This window comes from Hippocampus guttulatus, chromosome 3 (genome assembly GCF_054856545.1).
Source record: "Hippocampus guttulatus isolate MCC_2025c chromosome 3, RoL_Hgut_1.0, whole genome shotgun sequence".
Taxonomy (NCBI): Eukaryota; Metazoa; Chordata; class Actinopteri; order Syngnathiformes; family Syngnathidae; genus Hippocampus; species Hippocampus guttulatus.
In genome coordinates, this window is record NC_141263.1 from 9,519,162 (window position 1) to 9,534,782 (window position 15,621).

General features: G+C 41.4%; 2 protein-coding genes across 2 annotated transcripts in view; both read right to left on the bottom strand.

Annotated features, from left to right (window-relative positions):
• The window catches only part of bbox1 (butyrobetaine (gamma), 2-oxoglutarate dioxygenase (gamma-butyrobetaine hydroxylase) 1), a 32,217-nt gene extending 24,688 nt beyond the window's left edge, over nucleotides 1-7,529 (bottom strand). Inside the window, exons 1-2 of the mRNA XM_086106608.1 lie at nucleotides 7,437-7,529; nucleotides 3,066-3,508 (exon numbers count right to left, since the gene is read on the bottom strand). Coding sequence (XP_085962734.1) covers nucleotides 3,066-3,467 — 402 coding nt within the window. The 5' untranslated portion in view covers nucleotides 3,468-3,508; nucleotides 7,437-7,529. The remainder of the gene's footprint in view (nucleotides 1-3,065; nucleotides 3,509-7,436) is intronic.
• A 1,743-nt stretch (nucleotides 7,530-9,272) lies between these two features.
• Nucleotides 9,273-10,748, bottom strand: fibinb (fin bud initiation factor b). The gene has a single exon (XM_086108167.1). The coding sequence runs from the start codon at nucleotides 10,579-10,581 to the stop codon at nucleotides 9,946-9,948; it is 636 nt and encodes a 211-aa protein (XP_085964293.1). The 5' UTR covers nucleotides 10,582-10,748; the 3' UTR covers nucleotides 9,273-9,945.
• Between the last annotated feature and the right edge of the window lie 4,873 nt (nucleotides 10,749-15,621).

The window sequence follows — 15,621 nt, forward strand, 5'->3', positions numbered from 1 at the left end:
CGAATGGACGGACAAGGAATTCCCAAAGCGGTCTTTGTGTCTCATACATCGCGAGAGAATCACTTTCATAGGAAGCGCGAACTTCCAGGACAACACTTGCAAGATAACCAAACTGAGAGCCAAGTGCAGCAGCGTCTGACAAGCCAACAAAGCGCAAATGAGGGTTGCCCAAAACAGCGTGGCACAACGTAAATGAATGCTACGTTTCAGATTTCAAGGAATGAGTCAATCATGCAGTTGCTGAGATGTTGTTTCTCGAAAGTAAAAGAAAAATATAATAATACCAAAAGCCCCCCCCCCCCACCCCCATCAAGCTGTTTGGATTAACTTGAACTTTAGAGATTCTTTACTTCAAGTTGTTTTTATTTTTTGAGTTGCAGGCATCAAAATACATTTTGTGCTGAAATGACAGCTGAAACTACTCCAACTTGGTTTTGATTGATTTTCCAATACCGTTCATAACCTTGATTTTAACATGTGTTTTGATAAAAGAAAATCAGCCTCATAGACTGATGTTGCCATCGCAGAGATTCATTTCAGGTCTCAGTGCACATTTGGTGAAGTCCTTGTTTGGTTTTGTGCAACACAGCGAGTATGCTGAATGTGCATAGTACATTCCATCCCTCCATGATGTGAAGCGCTTTATCTTCATTCACACTGTAATGTTTTTCCTCGCATTTTTTGTTGCTGACTATGCATTTACTTCATTTGGATTATCTGTCCACTCAACTCCAACGTTCAGGTGACATTGAACAGAATAAACACGAGTGAGGGGAGATGAAGGGTTGGGTGCATTTCTTGATAATGTCACAACTGTACCTGACTGTCACCTTGCAAAAAACAGCACTCTGTTGAATACAAATTTCCACCAAGCGCTGTGTCCTCTCCGTGCGGATGTCCTCTGTGGTTTGACATTTTCAGTAGGATCAAGGACACAATCGTTTTTATCCGGATCAGTACCAAAATGTTTTGTACCTTGGCCCATTAAACATTTTAATGGTTTCATGGAAATCAGCAGTTGGGCAGTAGTGGCACCTCCAACCACTCAACGACTCTGCTTGGTGCCGCTGTGATGGTTGAACTGGCTTCCAGATTAATTTGCTCCCAGGTCCATCTTGTGGCCGTTGAGATGATGTTGGTCCACTAACCTTCTCATTGCTCTCCGCACGCTTTTGTTTTGTTTTCAAAAGACATCCGAAAGGCAATCTGATCCGATCTGCTGCATGAAATTTAACTTTGTAAAAGAATTGAAAGTAAAATGTGGACGTTGACAGTGTTCCTCAGAGTTTCCCATGATGCAAACAAATAAAGATACAATTACTGTTAGCCGTTTTGTCCACTTGGATTTGGTCTTTAATGCTCGCTATATTATATTAACAGTAATTGCCAGAAGACTGCGTATGCTGAGTTCAACTATTTAAGGAATGCCAGGAAAACAGGCTGAATGGGTGCACTCAAGGACCGGACTTGGGCAACCCTGGTCAATCAATCCAAAATGGTTCCTACTCTTTATACTCCTTGAGCCGCATCCACGCAGGCCCACGTGACAATGTGTGACTCGATGGTTTTAACTGGTTTCAATGATATGTGCCAGAGTCCAGATAGATAAGAAGATGCCTCGCCAAGAGGAAAGGCCAGAGTGACACAACGGCCTAGCTCAAGTCACCTTTAAATGTGTGCACCCGTATCAGCTGGGTCCTGGGAAGCCAGTTAACATGGTCGCGATTGTGTTGCTTCATCAATTAAAGTTCACACGCGACATTCCTCGGGGACTTGCAGTACGCCATACGAGTACATGTACAAATATGCATAGATGGAGACAGAATCGTAAGAATCAGGATTAACATGTTTGAAGCGATATTGTAAAAAGGCTTCCTCCTCTACCTCTGAGATGGAAGATGTGTTTGAAATTCTTGTAGCTGATCGGGAGTAAGAAACGAGTCGCACCGTTTCACACGTTTATTACAAACTAGGACACTTATACAGTTGAACGTGAATAGGAAGAAAAAGATTAGTGGACCAACATTGCCCCAATGGTCCTAAACTGGAATCCAGAGCCAATCAATCTGGGAGCCAATCAAATGAGCAGTTTGGCTAATGGCTGGGTGTGAATGGGATGGGGGGTGGGGGGGATTCACTGTTCCAATTCTAATGAAGGGGAATGTAGCCTCCATTTAGGAGAGTCAAGCTTCCGTTTACACTGTGTTTCATGTCCATCCATTGATCCATCCATTCATTCATTTTCAAAGCCGTTTTTCCTGTTCAGGGTCATGGAAAGCTGGATCCTAATTCAGATGACCTCAGCCAATAGGGAAACTACATCCTGGAATGGTCATCAGTCAAACACTGGACACAAACTGTATGGAGACAGATAACCCTTCACACTCACATTCACAGTGCTACTGAGTGGGAGTGTAAACTACGCTGTTATTTGGGTCGCCTCATTAAAGTTAGGCACTTTACTTTATCTGTGGGCCTCTTTATGGAACTTTACTGAGAAAACAAACTCTCTTGCTGACTAATGAATAGAGAAGCCAATCAGTTCCAGCTCACTTTAGAAGTCCGTCCACATAAAAAAAAGGTCATGCCAGAATTTTGTCTTGACCCGGGTTCTGGAATTTATCCACATATTCTCTGTCTGAGAATGTAATGTTAAAACAAATGCAGCTGAAAGCTCAAGGAAAGCCATCTGGTGGGTTGCGGGGAAGAAAAAAAAACAGCTTATAAGAAGCAATAAATCACTAACTCGCTGGCCTCATTATTTTTGCGACACTAAACAATGAGATTAAAAACAAGAGCTGTCATGTAAAAATGTTGCCAATATAAAAGGAAAGAAGCATCAGTTTTGATTGGTAGTGCCAAAGCGATATGACAACACAAATTAGCTGGAGTTGGAATTGGCATTGGAGCTCTGAACAATGGTCATGCATCATTCAAGTGTAATATTGCGCGACTTTGTAATCAATGATTTTTTTTAAGTCTCACTGAATGTCACTCACAATATTGGTACGGCATCCATAAATATAATTATAATATAGGCCGATAACAATAGTTGGTTGGCCTACCTTGCTGTCATTGGTAACCTCCACCACGTCAATGTCTGTGTGGACGTCCAGATCAGACATCAGCAGTTTGCGGGCTTGAGCTGATTGCAGTGTACAGAGAGAGCACTGGCAGTTGTCCCTCAGCCACGTGAAGGGATAAAGGCTCTGCCCTCCATCTTCCCACTCAACCTCCACCAGCCGCTCTTCATCCAGTGCCCGGGCATGCCTCACAGAATGGCTGGCCACAGAGAGAGAGGCTGAACCCAAAGTCTGCTGTCCACGAAGCTGCACGAACGTCAGACGAGCAGGTGGTAGATGTGAAACCTTCTCCGGTCTACGGCAAAACCTGACGGTCTGGCAAGCCATGGAAGAGATGCATCTCTGCAGAGCAGGCCGGGCGATCCGAGCCAAGGTACTCAACATTTTTGAGTCTTTTCTTCCAAATGACACAGGAGGACCACCAACTGTGAAATCATACAAAATGCTCAGCAAGAAAGAGACGCAGTTCAAACAGCAATTGTTTTTAACATTGTTTGATTTTGTGTGTTTGTTTTGATGTCAATGAGGCAACGTGACACACATTTATTCAACTCTGGCCTTCTTTGTCTATCTTTTATAACCTTCACTGCCAGAAGACATTGGTAAGAATTTTACAAATGTTTCTTTTGACTCATCCCTGTGAGCACCGGCCCAAATTGTACACAAAGGCAAGTTTTGCACATCACTGATAACCTGGCAAGAGCTTAAAGGAGTCCTCCACAGCATCAATTTGGGACTGCTCCAATGTGATCCGCTTGGGAAAGGCGCGGCAATTCAATACAATACCTGGAGCTGATTGGGTGATGCTGCAACTGGTGCACGCCTAACAAATTTTTGTTTTGACCAATCACGGCAACGGCAATCCAAATACAGTAGATAAAAAACACAAAAACATCTTTCCCAGCTAAAAGTGCACACAGCTCCTCTTGCTGTTCTTTCAAAAAGGAAATGGGGGGGCAATTCTGCAAGAAGAGAATTAATTGCAGCATGCATGCGTTCATCCATAGGTGTCGCCATGTTTGGTTGGTTTCTTTCCCTGGCCTCAGCGCTTCTTGTTTTTGTCCCAGTCACATATCCCGCCGTCAAACACGCTGTTGCTTTGTGATTGGACCAGCAGTGGCGCTGCCTCGGAGAAAATCAGCCGGCTCGGGACAAAATGGCTTCTCTGGGTTTTGTGAGCTCACAAATATTCCGTGAATTCATCTTGAAGGCAAGGTTACATCACGGATACTTCAAGGAAATTTTGTGGATTCAGAGATGACTGATTTTATTTGCTAATTTGATTTGTAACATGCAAAAAGTACATAGGGTTGGATTTTAGATTCTTTGGACTAAATATTAAATGTGTTGCAATGCTTTTGGTGCGTGTATCAATTCTTCATTTTGTTTATGTAAGACTGATATTGATACAAAATATAATCCTGCACTGTATAATTCCGATATTAAAATAGCCATCTCGACCAAAGACGAAATTAGCTGTTTGTCATATGATCTGCAGTATAACCAGTGGCATGCAGTCAGACCCTTTTAGGCCTTTTCTGCTGACCCAAACACTGTCAGAAAGCACAGACCTACATTTACAACTCACAACTGAAATGCAATCATTTCTGTTCAACAATCTTTTTTCTTAATTTTAGAGTGTGTGTCTTGGCTGCGCAGCTTCCAGTCGATTGTGTGTTTTTGTTTTGAGTTTTGTTTATTTTTTGGTCCAATCACATTTCAGCTTCAATGTGCTCCCATACAAATATTATTTGCCCAACGCCTTCAGAAGAGTGTTGGTTGCAGGTGAAATGGCTGTTTTTTTGTTGTTGTTTTTTTTGGAGGGGGTACCATTCATATTTTACATTCATCACTCTGTGCCCTCAATAATCAAAGAGATGTCAGTATTTTTCCATCCTCTGATGGGTTCAGCTATGTTCATCCCTCTGATTGGTTGATCTTAATTAAAATGCAGCCCAAATATTGATTTACAGATGAATAAGTGGATTTTATGAGGATTGGTCAACCAACAATGTTGCTGGCTGCCTTTGGCTTGTTTCCAACCGTGAATTGACAGGGGCATTTTCAGAAAAGAACAGTATGTATGAGTGGAACTGTTTGCGCACATAGACAGGCAGGAGCAAAAGGAGGTCTGCTGTGTCTGCATCAGTATCTCTGGTGAGCGATGTATATTTTATTTAATGTTTTTTACATTGCTAAATATTGATTGTGAACTGTTATATTGTAGAGGTTTGAAGTTAGAAGTTAGAAGATAAATGTAACTGTGTCTCTTGCTTTAGTAATAATGGTATACATCCTCACTTACGCAAAATGGGTCGTTCCATGAATCACTCATTGAGTTGAAACAAGCTGATTTGTATTCAATAAAACTTGCTGTACTTGCGGATAGTGATGGAACAACACTAAATGTAAAATTTTAGAACAATCGGAGCAGGAGCTATGGACCACCAAATTTGGACATTTTCGGCAAAAAGCCCTATTTTAGACTCTAAAACAAGTTCACACTCATATCCACAGTTATTGTGGAAAAACAATCAAGTATTCAGTGCTAATGCTTTGTTTATTTATTTAAAATGCGAAGCAGTGTGTCACAAAATCCAGAATAAAAATTGTTCAATATGAATATATTTTAAATAGTTATTACTAGTAACCATTATTGGACCTTATGGCCAGGTCCAACGGTTCAACTTCTTCAGTTGATGAAATCTCAGTTTAAACCACTGAATGCCAAAACAAAAGAAGAAAAATGAAATACTGTTGTTTCAAATGGGGAAGCAGCACATTGACAATAAACGTTTGCATGTTCTCCGGGCCTGCGTGGGTTTTCTCCGGGTGATTCGTTTTTTCTCCCACATTCCAAAAAAATGCATGGCAGGCTTATTGAACACTCTGAATTGTCCACAGGTGTGAGTGTGAGCGCGGATGTCTGTTCGTCTCTGTGTGTGCCCTGCGATTGGCTGGCAACCGGTTTAGGGTGTCCCCCACCTACTGCCCGAAGACAGCTGGGATAGGGTTCAGCGCGCCCCGCGACCCTCCTGAGGATAAGCGGATCGGAAAATTAATGAATTAATGTTATACCAAATAAATTCTGTCCTCCCCAACCTCTCCCCCACCATCTGATATGTGCAGTCCGAGTAGATTATATTTTATCGTTTCAAAACAATTTGTACATCGGCCAAGTATGAGGCGAGATTTAAAATAAATTAAAAAAAACACTCCTGGAGACGTGGCTGATCTACAAATTAATTACAGACATTGGTGATGACGCACACCAGACACATGAATGGCAGAAAAGGTGACATCATTTGATGGAGGCTAAACGACGCTGCATATAAAATCTGAAATGTTCATCGTGGAATAGGAAAATATGTATGGATCTCCAATGCTCTTTTGACTCAACAAAACTGAATTACAGACATTTGCAACGCATACAGTTTAGCCGTTAAATGTTATGGAAACCTTGCCAATATGTCTTAATATACAGTATCTGCTTTTTGTTCTTTTTTTTTTTTTTTTACAAAATATATACAGCATCAGGCGATCCAATGAACATCTTTTACATACATCAAGTATCAAATACAACGTTGTTGTCAAATGTGCTGTATATACTGTACATGAATAAATTATATATTAAAAAATAATTACTTATAATAGTAATAAGAAAACATCTTTTGAAACAGGGATATCTGTGAGTTACTCTTTAAATATTTCCGAATTTATACCAATTATTGATCTACATTTTTAAATGTGTTATTAGATCATCAGACTTAAAATAATTGTCCACCTCAAACAAAAATAATTTAAATGACGGCGAGAATTCACAAATATACATTTATGGATGTGAGATTTTCCAAACAAAACATAAATTAACAATAGCACACACTTTTTTGTCCTAATATATCAGCTCCTGTGTCCTTAAATAAAATGTGACATCACTTTAAGCGGGTGGATTTGATTTTCAAACACACTAAACACAGTGACGCAAACAACCGTGTGTGAACAATGTCTTTTTTCCCCAGAATGTTTATTGAGTCTTTGATTCGTAAACATTTACAAACACACAATTGATGTGTGAACAATGTGTACATTGTCGTTCCCCCGAAGTGACGTCCACGTGACGCCTCCGACGTTGTCCACAACAAAAGCCATACATCGAAACATTCAACTTGAGTTTTCTCGAAGACATGCATGTCTCCGGTTGCGTGCTAGCTAGCAAAATGACGTCATAGGTTGCCCCACGGTTCTGTACCACCACGTTCACTAGTGCTCGACTTATAAGTTGTCATTTTTGTTTCTAACATTTATACACAGACGTCATGAAAAGACACGAAAAGAACAATGTGGTTTGGCTACCTGTATTTAGATTTCCTCGGTCCCCGTGGCTCGGCCTCCGTCAACACAAACGTCGGCTGTCAGTGTGGAAGAGGAAAGTAGGCGAAAGGTCGCAGGAGGAGGCAGTGCACTATGACATAACAGCGCTCCTGTGTCCTCAACCCTTGTATCCATCCACTTAGCCTACCTTGATGTATTGTCTCTTATGATATGGTACTTTGGTCATATTAAAACATTTAAATCCACGAAGAGTGTTGTCTCAGAACAATAAACCGAATGAAAGTTACACTTATCTGTAGATTGTCAGGATTATAGCCTACATGTTTCAAAGGCTATTTTTTTGTTTGCAACTCAGTCACAAAGGTGACCTGTGTCTTTGTGACAACAAAAGCAACATGCTATTTTAATAGAGTTACAAGAGGCATAAAAAGCAAATACAGTGAAATAGGCTAAATATGTCCTAATTAATGAACAGATATATATCCAATAAAATAGCATAATATCAAGAATAATAATAACAATAAATTGACGTAACATCAACCAATGTTTGTTACTGCGTTTTAAATGAAACTGTTTTGTTCAGTGAACAAGCGTCCTCAGTGCAACTGACTATGCACTCAAAAATGCTGTTTTCAGTACACTGGAGAAGAGTAATGGAGGGGGGGGGGGGTGGGGGGGGGGCGTTTTGTGCGGCCCACGATTCCCAACCTTCCATCACTGCCCATCTGATACACTCCAATGAGCAGGTTCTTCCTCCATAACACTCATAATTAGAGGGCCTCTGTTTGTGTTTAATTTAAAACAGACCTCTAAACCTTGTTAAGCAAACATTGAGGGGAACTTTGTCAATGATGTGGCAGGACTATATGCCCAGTGATTATAGTGCTCTGTCACACTGTAGGGTTCTGTCAAAGAGCAAAGTGTGCTTGTTCCCAACAGAAGATGATGCTACATTTACTAGAAGAATGACAAAACACACACACACACACACACAGCAAATAAAATCATTTCCTGCAGGGTATAAAATCCCCTAAATTACATACTGCCCGCTCCCCCCACATAAAAAAAGCATATTTCAAACACAAACTCTTTATTTTTAAAAACAAAATCTGATGTTGTCAAACAAATTCGTGTTTGAGGTTGAAAACCAAGAGTACTGCCTGCAGTCTTTATGTATATGATATAATTAGTATACATCTTACGCAGACAGTATATTACAACACATATATTCTGCTCATATTTTAAACTTAGCAAGAATAAAGAATACACATTAAAAAAATAAGATAAATACTGACACTGAACGTATTTAGTACATAGCTTCAAAACATGCATGAAACATTATATATTGCCTCCTGTAGGCCTTGCATTTTGAGCTAAATATTTAGCTCCAGGTCAATAAGGGACTGTGCAATGTCTGCTGGCCTGTTACAAAATTCATAGGTAGACTATTAACAACCCTTCGTGCATTAAATAAATTTGGAATGTCAGTAAATAACTTGTGGTTTGGTTTCATCTTTCCATTTGTTGAACTCATCTTCCTGAAAAGCAGTTATTCAGTAAGTCTGTCAGAACTGAGCACATGCTTTGCAAAAGGGGTTCTTGGCATACTCTGTGATCATGCTCAGTTTTGGCACAATCAGGGGTGCTGCCAGGAATTTGGGACCCTGGGGGGGGGGGGGGTCTGCTTTCAAAATTTAATTTTCCTGGGCCCTTGTCTGTCATGGGCCCATAGAATCGTCATCACTTTCCCCAAATCCACCCCCCCCCCCCACCTCTCATATCGCTACTGGGTACAGTACAGTACACAGTTGTGGTCCAATGGACCACACTTTCCATGACAAGATGAGAAGCTTTGACTTCCTCACAATTTTGGTAACTTTATTCGTCATCAACCACTGAATATATTATTTTTAGATAAGTACACCATGCTATGGAGATAAACCTGACAAATAACAGATGACAAATTCACGGTATAAAACTGCTATTTAGATGAGGAACAGAACATGGCATGGGAAAAAGAAATGGGAGAAAACAGGACAAAACTTCGTAAAATACTTTCCACCACTGTCTGTTCCCAAGATAACAGATGTTTTAAATTCAGGGCAGCCAGCACACACTGACTGGTATGTACAAAGATGATAATGCTCATTTTTGATTGACATGGTCAGAGAGCAAAATAAAATGTATTATTATTATTATTATTATACACAATGTCTATGACTGTGGTTTGCCGTAGTCTACAACTGCACCGCACACTGCAAAGCTAAGACTACATATAACTACATGAGAAGGGCAAAATATTAGCCACAATTCCGAATATGATGCAATTCAGTTCAAGCCACTGCAAAAAAGAGACCATAATAATAAACAATATCGTAAAATCAGTAAAAACTGAACAATACTATCTTTTTTATTACGGTATGGATGTATGCATCTAATTGATTGTGCTTGAATGTGATTGCGATCCATCGAAGTCACACGCATAATTAAAGTACAGTAGAGCGGGGAGAGTATGGTTGTAACTATTCTCTTAGTACTTCATGTATTCATTCTTCAGTCTACTGAGCCGTGTGCCATGGCTGCGGACGATGAGCGAGAGCAGCTCATGTTTGTCCCTCAGGCCCAGAGAAATGTCCAGCGTCTCCTTCAGGGTGTCCCGGGTGCTCACGATCATGTTGAGGAAGTCGTCGCTGAGCCGGTGCTCTTCCTTCGACTCGCTCTCCTTGCTCTGCTTGAACTTCACCTCGAGCTCCAGCAGGGACTTCTCGGAGTTCGTGAACGCGTCACTTATTTGCGTGGTCTCTCTCCGCAGATATTTCCCGTAGCTGTCCTCCCCGTCCAGGTCGTACGAGATGCTCGTCCCGAGCCCCTCCAGCACCCGGGCAGAGTCCTCGATGTGCCGCTTGATGATGGTGAAATCGTCCCGGATAACCGAGTCCTGGTCCTCGTCGGGACCGCACTTTCGTTCATCGGTCATTCGGAAGAGCAGTTGGCATTTCTCCGGGTCGTCGTTCTCCTCGTAGTCCCCGTCCGGCACGAAGTAGTGGTGAAAAGTGCCGTTCGACATCTCTGGCTGGAGAAGTCCGCTGTAGTAGGCTCCACACAGACGCAGCGTCAACATCCCCGCACATAGAAGCAAGTGCGTAAAATCCATTCTGATATTCATAAATAAAGTCACTTGCACACGATCAACTCACTGTGTTGCTGAACGATCCGGTGGAGACTTACTCCAGTCCACACGGAAGCATTTCGAGCGGCTTTTAAACTTTCAAAGCCGCTCACTTTACGTACGCATCGCTCTCGTCGAAGTGCTCTTGCTGCCGCAGTGGTGTAAAAAGTGATCGAGAGTTCTCTCAGTGGTGCGTGGCAGCTCCCACCGCGCCGCTGGAAGAAAAGCGAGCTTCTGAGTGGAAACCATTCAACTTCCGACTTTGGTTGGTGCCACAAACGCAACATCTGGACGGTTGAAGGAGTTGTGCGAATTTTACCTCAACTCGTCTCGGATTTCATGTCGTCACTTCAAGGCAGCACTCGGGTTTAAGGGGTCAGTCTGCTACTACTTGAAAAACAGGAGTAGTTGCTGGCTTTCGCAATTGGGGTGAATTGCACACCAGTGGCTGCAATATCATTTACATTGGCACCCCCCCCCCCCCCCACGTCTTCCACCAAAAACAAAAAACTGTCCCAAAAAAGTAGAAGCATGGAAAGGTGTCCTGACACTAACTTTTCGAACCATGTCTATTCCTTTGAAAATATCAATTGAATTGAATACCTACATTATAATGTGTGTATATATATATAATTCAAATTTTATGCAATGTACCAGCTGTGTAGATTCGAACTATGCAGAAACATTCATCACTGACTGATGCGTGGTCTAAATTCGTCTCTGGTTTCAGCATAATACGCCTACTCAGTCATTTTTATAGGCTCGTATAAAATGTAGTCAATACTATCCAACATTGTCACATGTTCAAATCTCTCTTTGTGAATTTTCCATCTTTCCCTTCGGCTTGATTAAGGCTGGTAACATTTAGAGTACTGTACAGTAAATGTTTTGTCTGCTATTTGTCAAGTTTTAGTTCTTGTACATATATTTAAAGGTATTTATAGAGCCTAAACTTGCATCCAAAATCCACGTTTGCTATTCGTTTTCCGTTGAAGCAGCGAATTCCGAATTAACTCTAATGGTTTACTGAAGTTGCTTTTCCATTACAGATTCCAGTCCCACACCACACGGCATGTCACAGCACGGCACAATAGCAGCATGTGTGGTTCTGCCGGAACATTCCTCGACCACTGGTTTTGCGACAATTCAAAATATGAATTTCCATTGCATTATGGGGCAACGTCACAAAGTACAGCCCATCAGATACACAGAAGTGTTCACATATCGAAGAGAAATCAATTTTACCTGTCAAAACATCATGACCTTGAGCACCAAAGCACGATGTTTTTGGCCGATGGCAGTTCGGCACATGACTGACAACTTCATAGGATGCCTGAATGGTCTTGGCCACTGTTCATTCAATTCTCAAGTTTTTGAGCACAAAAGAACTAATGGGGGCGGGGGGTCCTAGTGTGCAGTGAAAGCTGCAGCATAAGAATGTATCTTATAAAATGTCGGGGACTTGCCTGTTATTGATGCCAGCCCAACAGATCTCAACATCTTGAGCCATTCCATTGCTGTTGCCGATAGCCTGGAAATAATTTCAAAAATAAGAATTGGTGATAGTCATGGATCAAGCCACATATGCCAAAGTCCAAGAGATACGCTGGCAGATCAGTTCTTACATGGACAGCCTTATCAAAAAGATGGGAGAATTAAACACATCAACGGTATACCTTTCCTGCATTATTTCAATTAACTGGAAACGCATAAGAATAAAAAATAAACCTACCTGCAGTGTATGGTTTGAGCACCATTTCTCACAGTCATGGGAGTATTACCTAGTTGCAATATTGTTAGTCGGTTAGCGGTTAATGAATTAAAATGTCACATATGTCACTAAGATGGTTAAAATGCATCTTGTAATGTCCAGTGTGTAATAAAATTAGCTAATTATGTTTGACAAAATTGCAAGGTAGTTTTCTGCACTTGTGAAATTCGCTAAATGGGCTATGCCACAGAGGACCATATTTTTAGATGATTTACATGCCCTCTGTTACCTCTTCCACTATGGCTATTCACATGGTGGTCACCTCAATAAAATACAGTTTATAAACTATCCCGTAATTTCAATGGAAGTCACACACAGTGAGTGTGTGGCTTCGCTCTTCATGACAGAAGCTCGCCAGCAAATAAAAGGCTAACGGCCAACCTTTTGAGGATGACTTCACTTGTACTAAACCTGGCCAAACTTTACACAGCAAATAAATAGCATAGCTAGCATTGTCCTACAACATTTATACTATTCTGCAAAGGTGGAAGCTGCTCCTTTTGCTTTTGATATCTCGTGTTTCGCCATGTAAAGTGAACACCAACAGATGAACGTTTTTGTTGCTGTTTTTCAACTGTTCCATATGTACGCCTGAGATTGTTTGAACAACATCACATGATTTGTAGCTTTGCATGTTATTGGTTCAACTGATTTATTCAAACATTTCTGAGAAGAGTGCACAGCACAATATGCCAAGATTCATTCTCAGTCAAATCCGAAAATTCAGATTCTGCATTCGTTTTGAACAGCCACTTCGCATCTCATTTCAAGTCAGCACCGATGCGTGCACAGCCTCAGTTGTTTACATCTATATTGAAGGCACAGTCAGTATATCTCGCAGTGCAGTCCAGTTGCACACCATCACAAATTAAAGCCACAATAATTAACAGGATAATAACATTTCATTTGTATTTTATTACATGGTATTGGAATGTACAGGTTTGCCTCATGCTGTAACGAGTGTGTGTCAAATGCCAGGAGTTTTTTTTCACTCGGTGTCTTGTAGAAATGAAAGTAAGAAGGCAGTTGTTACCTTTTTGTATAAGAATAAACAACAACAAATAAACAGCCTTTTGTGTCCCAATACTGCTCAACAATTTTAGCCGAAAAAGGTGATCACGATTCCCCTCCCATGTGCATATTTTTCCAGTGGAAAATGCAAATGACGCAGCCCACCAGCTTTCCCACTGCATGACTGTTTATTTGGAAGTCTTAGGGTTATGGCTGTCATCCAAAAGGCTTATAAATTGAAGTGACAGTTTGTTAAGCTCTGGTTTATTTTCTTAGATTTAGTGATGGAACTGAAAAATAAATTTAACATTGAAAATCCTCCTGTAATCCAGTCTGGGCAAATCAGCATGAGTCAATATTGCGTGCTAGGAAATCTGTCTTCATGTCACTGTGGCCCTGATTTTAATCACTGTATTTACATTTGCCAAGTCTCTGCTCAACAGTACAAGTACTAAAGGGCCCCATCCTGGACTTACTTCAACTTTAACAGAAACTGCTCTGAAAAATGAATATGTAGACTGGGATATTTTTTTTTTTGCTGTCGAGATGGTCTCATTCCAGAGTTACAGGGAAGAAAGAAAGTGCAGTCATTTTAGGTCAAGGTATGTTATTCCGTTTTAAATGTAATGAACTAAATTATAATGATATGTTCTCAAATGAACTCCAGACACTCATATGGGACTGTGCCATGAAATAAACCGAGGCTGTGAAAGTTATTAACTGTAACTACACATGGCATTGCCCTCTAACTCAAGTCAGCTCAATTTGTGTCTCCACTTGGAGCTGAAGGAACTTCGTCAAAAACAGAACCATCATTATTGTTTGGCAAATAAGAACTAAACTCTGTAAAAGCAAACAGGAAAGAAGAACCGCAAAAAGAAAACTGCTAGAAAGAGATTGGGTATCTTTGTGCTGAAGCATTCAATTGCAAAGTCCAAGCAGCTACAGTTTGACGGCAGCCTCACATCATGTGCAGAGTGTTTAGTTAAGAGGGAGTGAGACGAAGAACCAGGTGTGACAGCAGCTGATGATTAAGTGCATGCTCAATTGCGAGAAGTGACCGGGGACAGCTGTTTAACAGGTATAATAACATGGTGAACTGGCCTGGCAGGTTAGAACTGGCAGACGTGCTTATTGGCAAAAAGGCTGTTGATTGATGGGGCCAGACTTAACTCAGTCTGCAAGGATGGTTCCATCACAGAACACAAACATTAGTTATGCTCCAATGCGGGCATTGCTGTTGGAGTATACTTGAAGTCATCTTATATTATTTCACGTGTATTTTTGAGGGCATATTGGCAGAAACACTCACTCGGGGATGGCGCTGGGATTTTTTTTCTCTCCCAGGGTGAAACGGGAGCTTGACCGAGACATAGGGGGACTGAGAAAGTACTTTATTAATATATATTTTAGAATATCAGGTGACTGCCAGAGGGGGTCTAAACAGAGTTCTGATGGGCCCCTTTCCCCCGCTAGCCACAGTGTAGCGCCATCCCTGCTCTCACTCCCGCTACTGGTACCGCAAAACAATTCATCCACTTTCCCATAGTGCTTGTCTTTATTAGGGTTGCGGATGAGGTGGTTTTGCCCAGCTGACTTTGGGCAAGAAGAGGGACAAATATGGATTGGTTGCCAGTCATTCATAGGCCACATGTGGATAAGCAGCCATATTCACACCTATTCAAAGTCAGTAAACCAAACGTATTTTTGTAAAATGGGAGCGAGCTGAATTCCAGGATAAAACCCACACAGCTCAATATTCCACCTCCAGACGGGATGCCCGATAAGCGTGTAAGGGAAAGAGGCACGATGAGTGGCCTCCCCGCCGAGGCACCGGAACCCCCGGCAACAGACTATGCAGCAACTGCTTGTCTGTGATTGAGATTTCTCAGAGGACTTCCTCGTAAATCTTATAAAGACATATTTTTTTGTATGAAAATAAACATACTCGTTACGCACATTGCCATGTGCATGGATGAATCGTACATCAATACTGTATAAAGATTGCTCCTTGACTCTGGATTGGGGACGTAAGGCTCCACAATATGTTCTTCCATCTTTATTAATTACTACTATTTACTGTTTCATGGGCGGTGCGCGGTGCAGCCAGCTTCAGCATGATGTCATTTCAAGAGGTGCAGCAGTCACACGGGGACAAGCATGGTTTAAGTGAGCTAGGCTTCTTACTTCCAGGTTATAAAAATAGCCACCAAAATAACTCATACTTCATACGAAATTTGATCACTATTGTGCCA

Coding starts and splice junctions, on each gene's coding strand:
- fibinb (XM_086108167.1), bottom strand. CDS start 10,581: ATGAATATCAGAATGGATTTTACGCACTTGCTTCTATGTGCGGGGATG.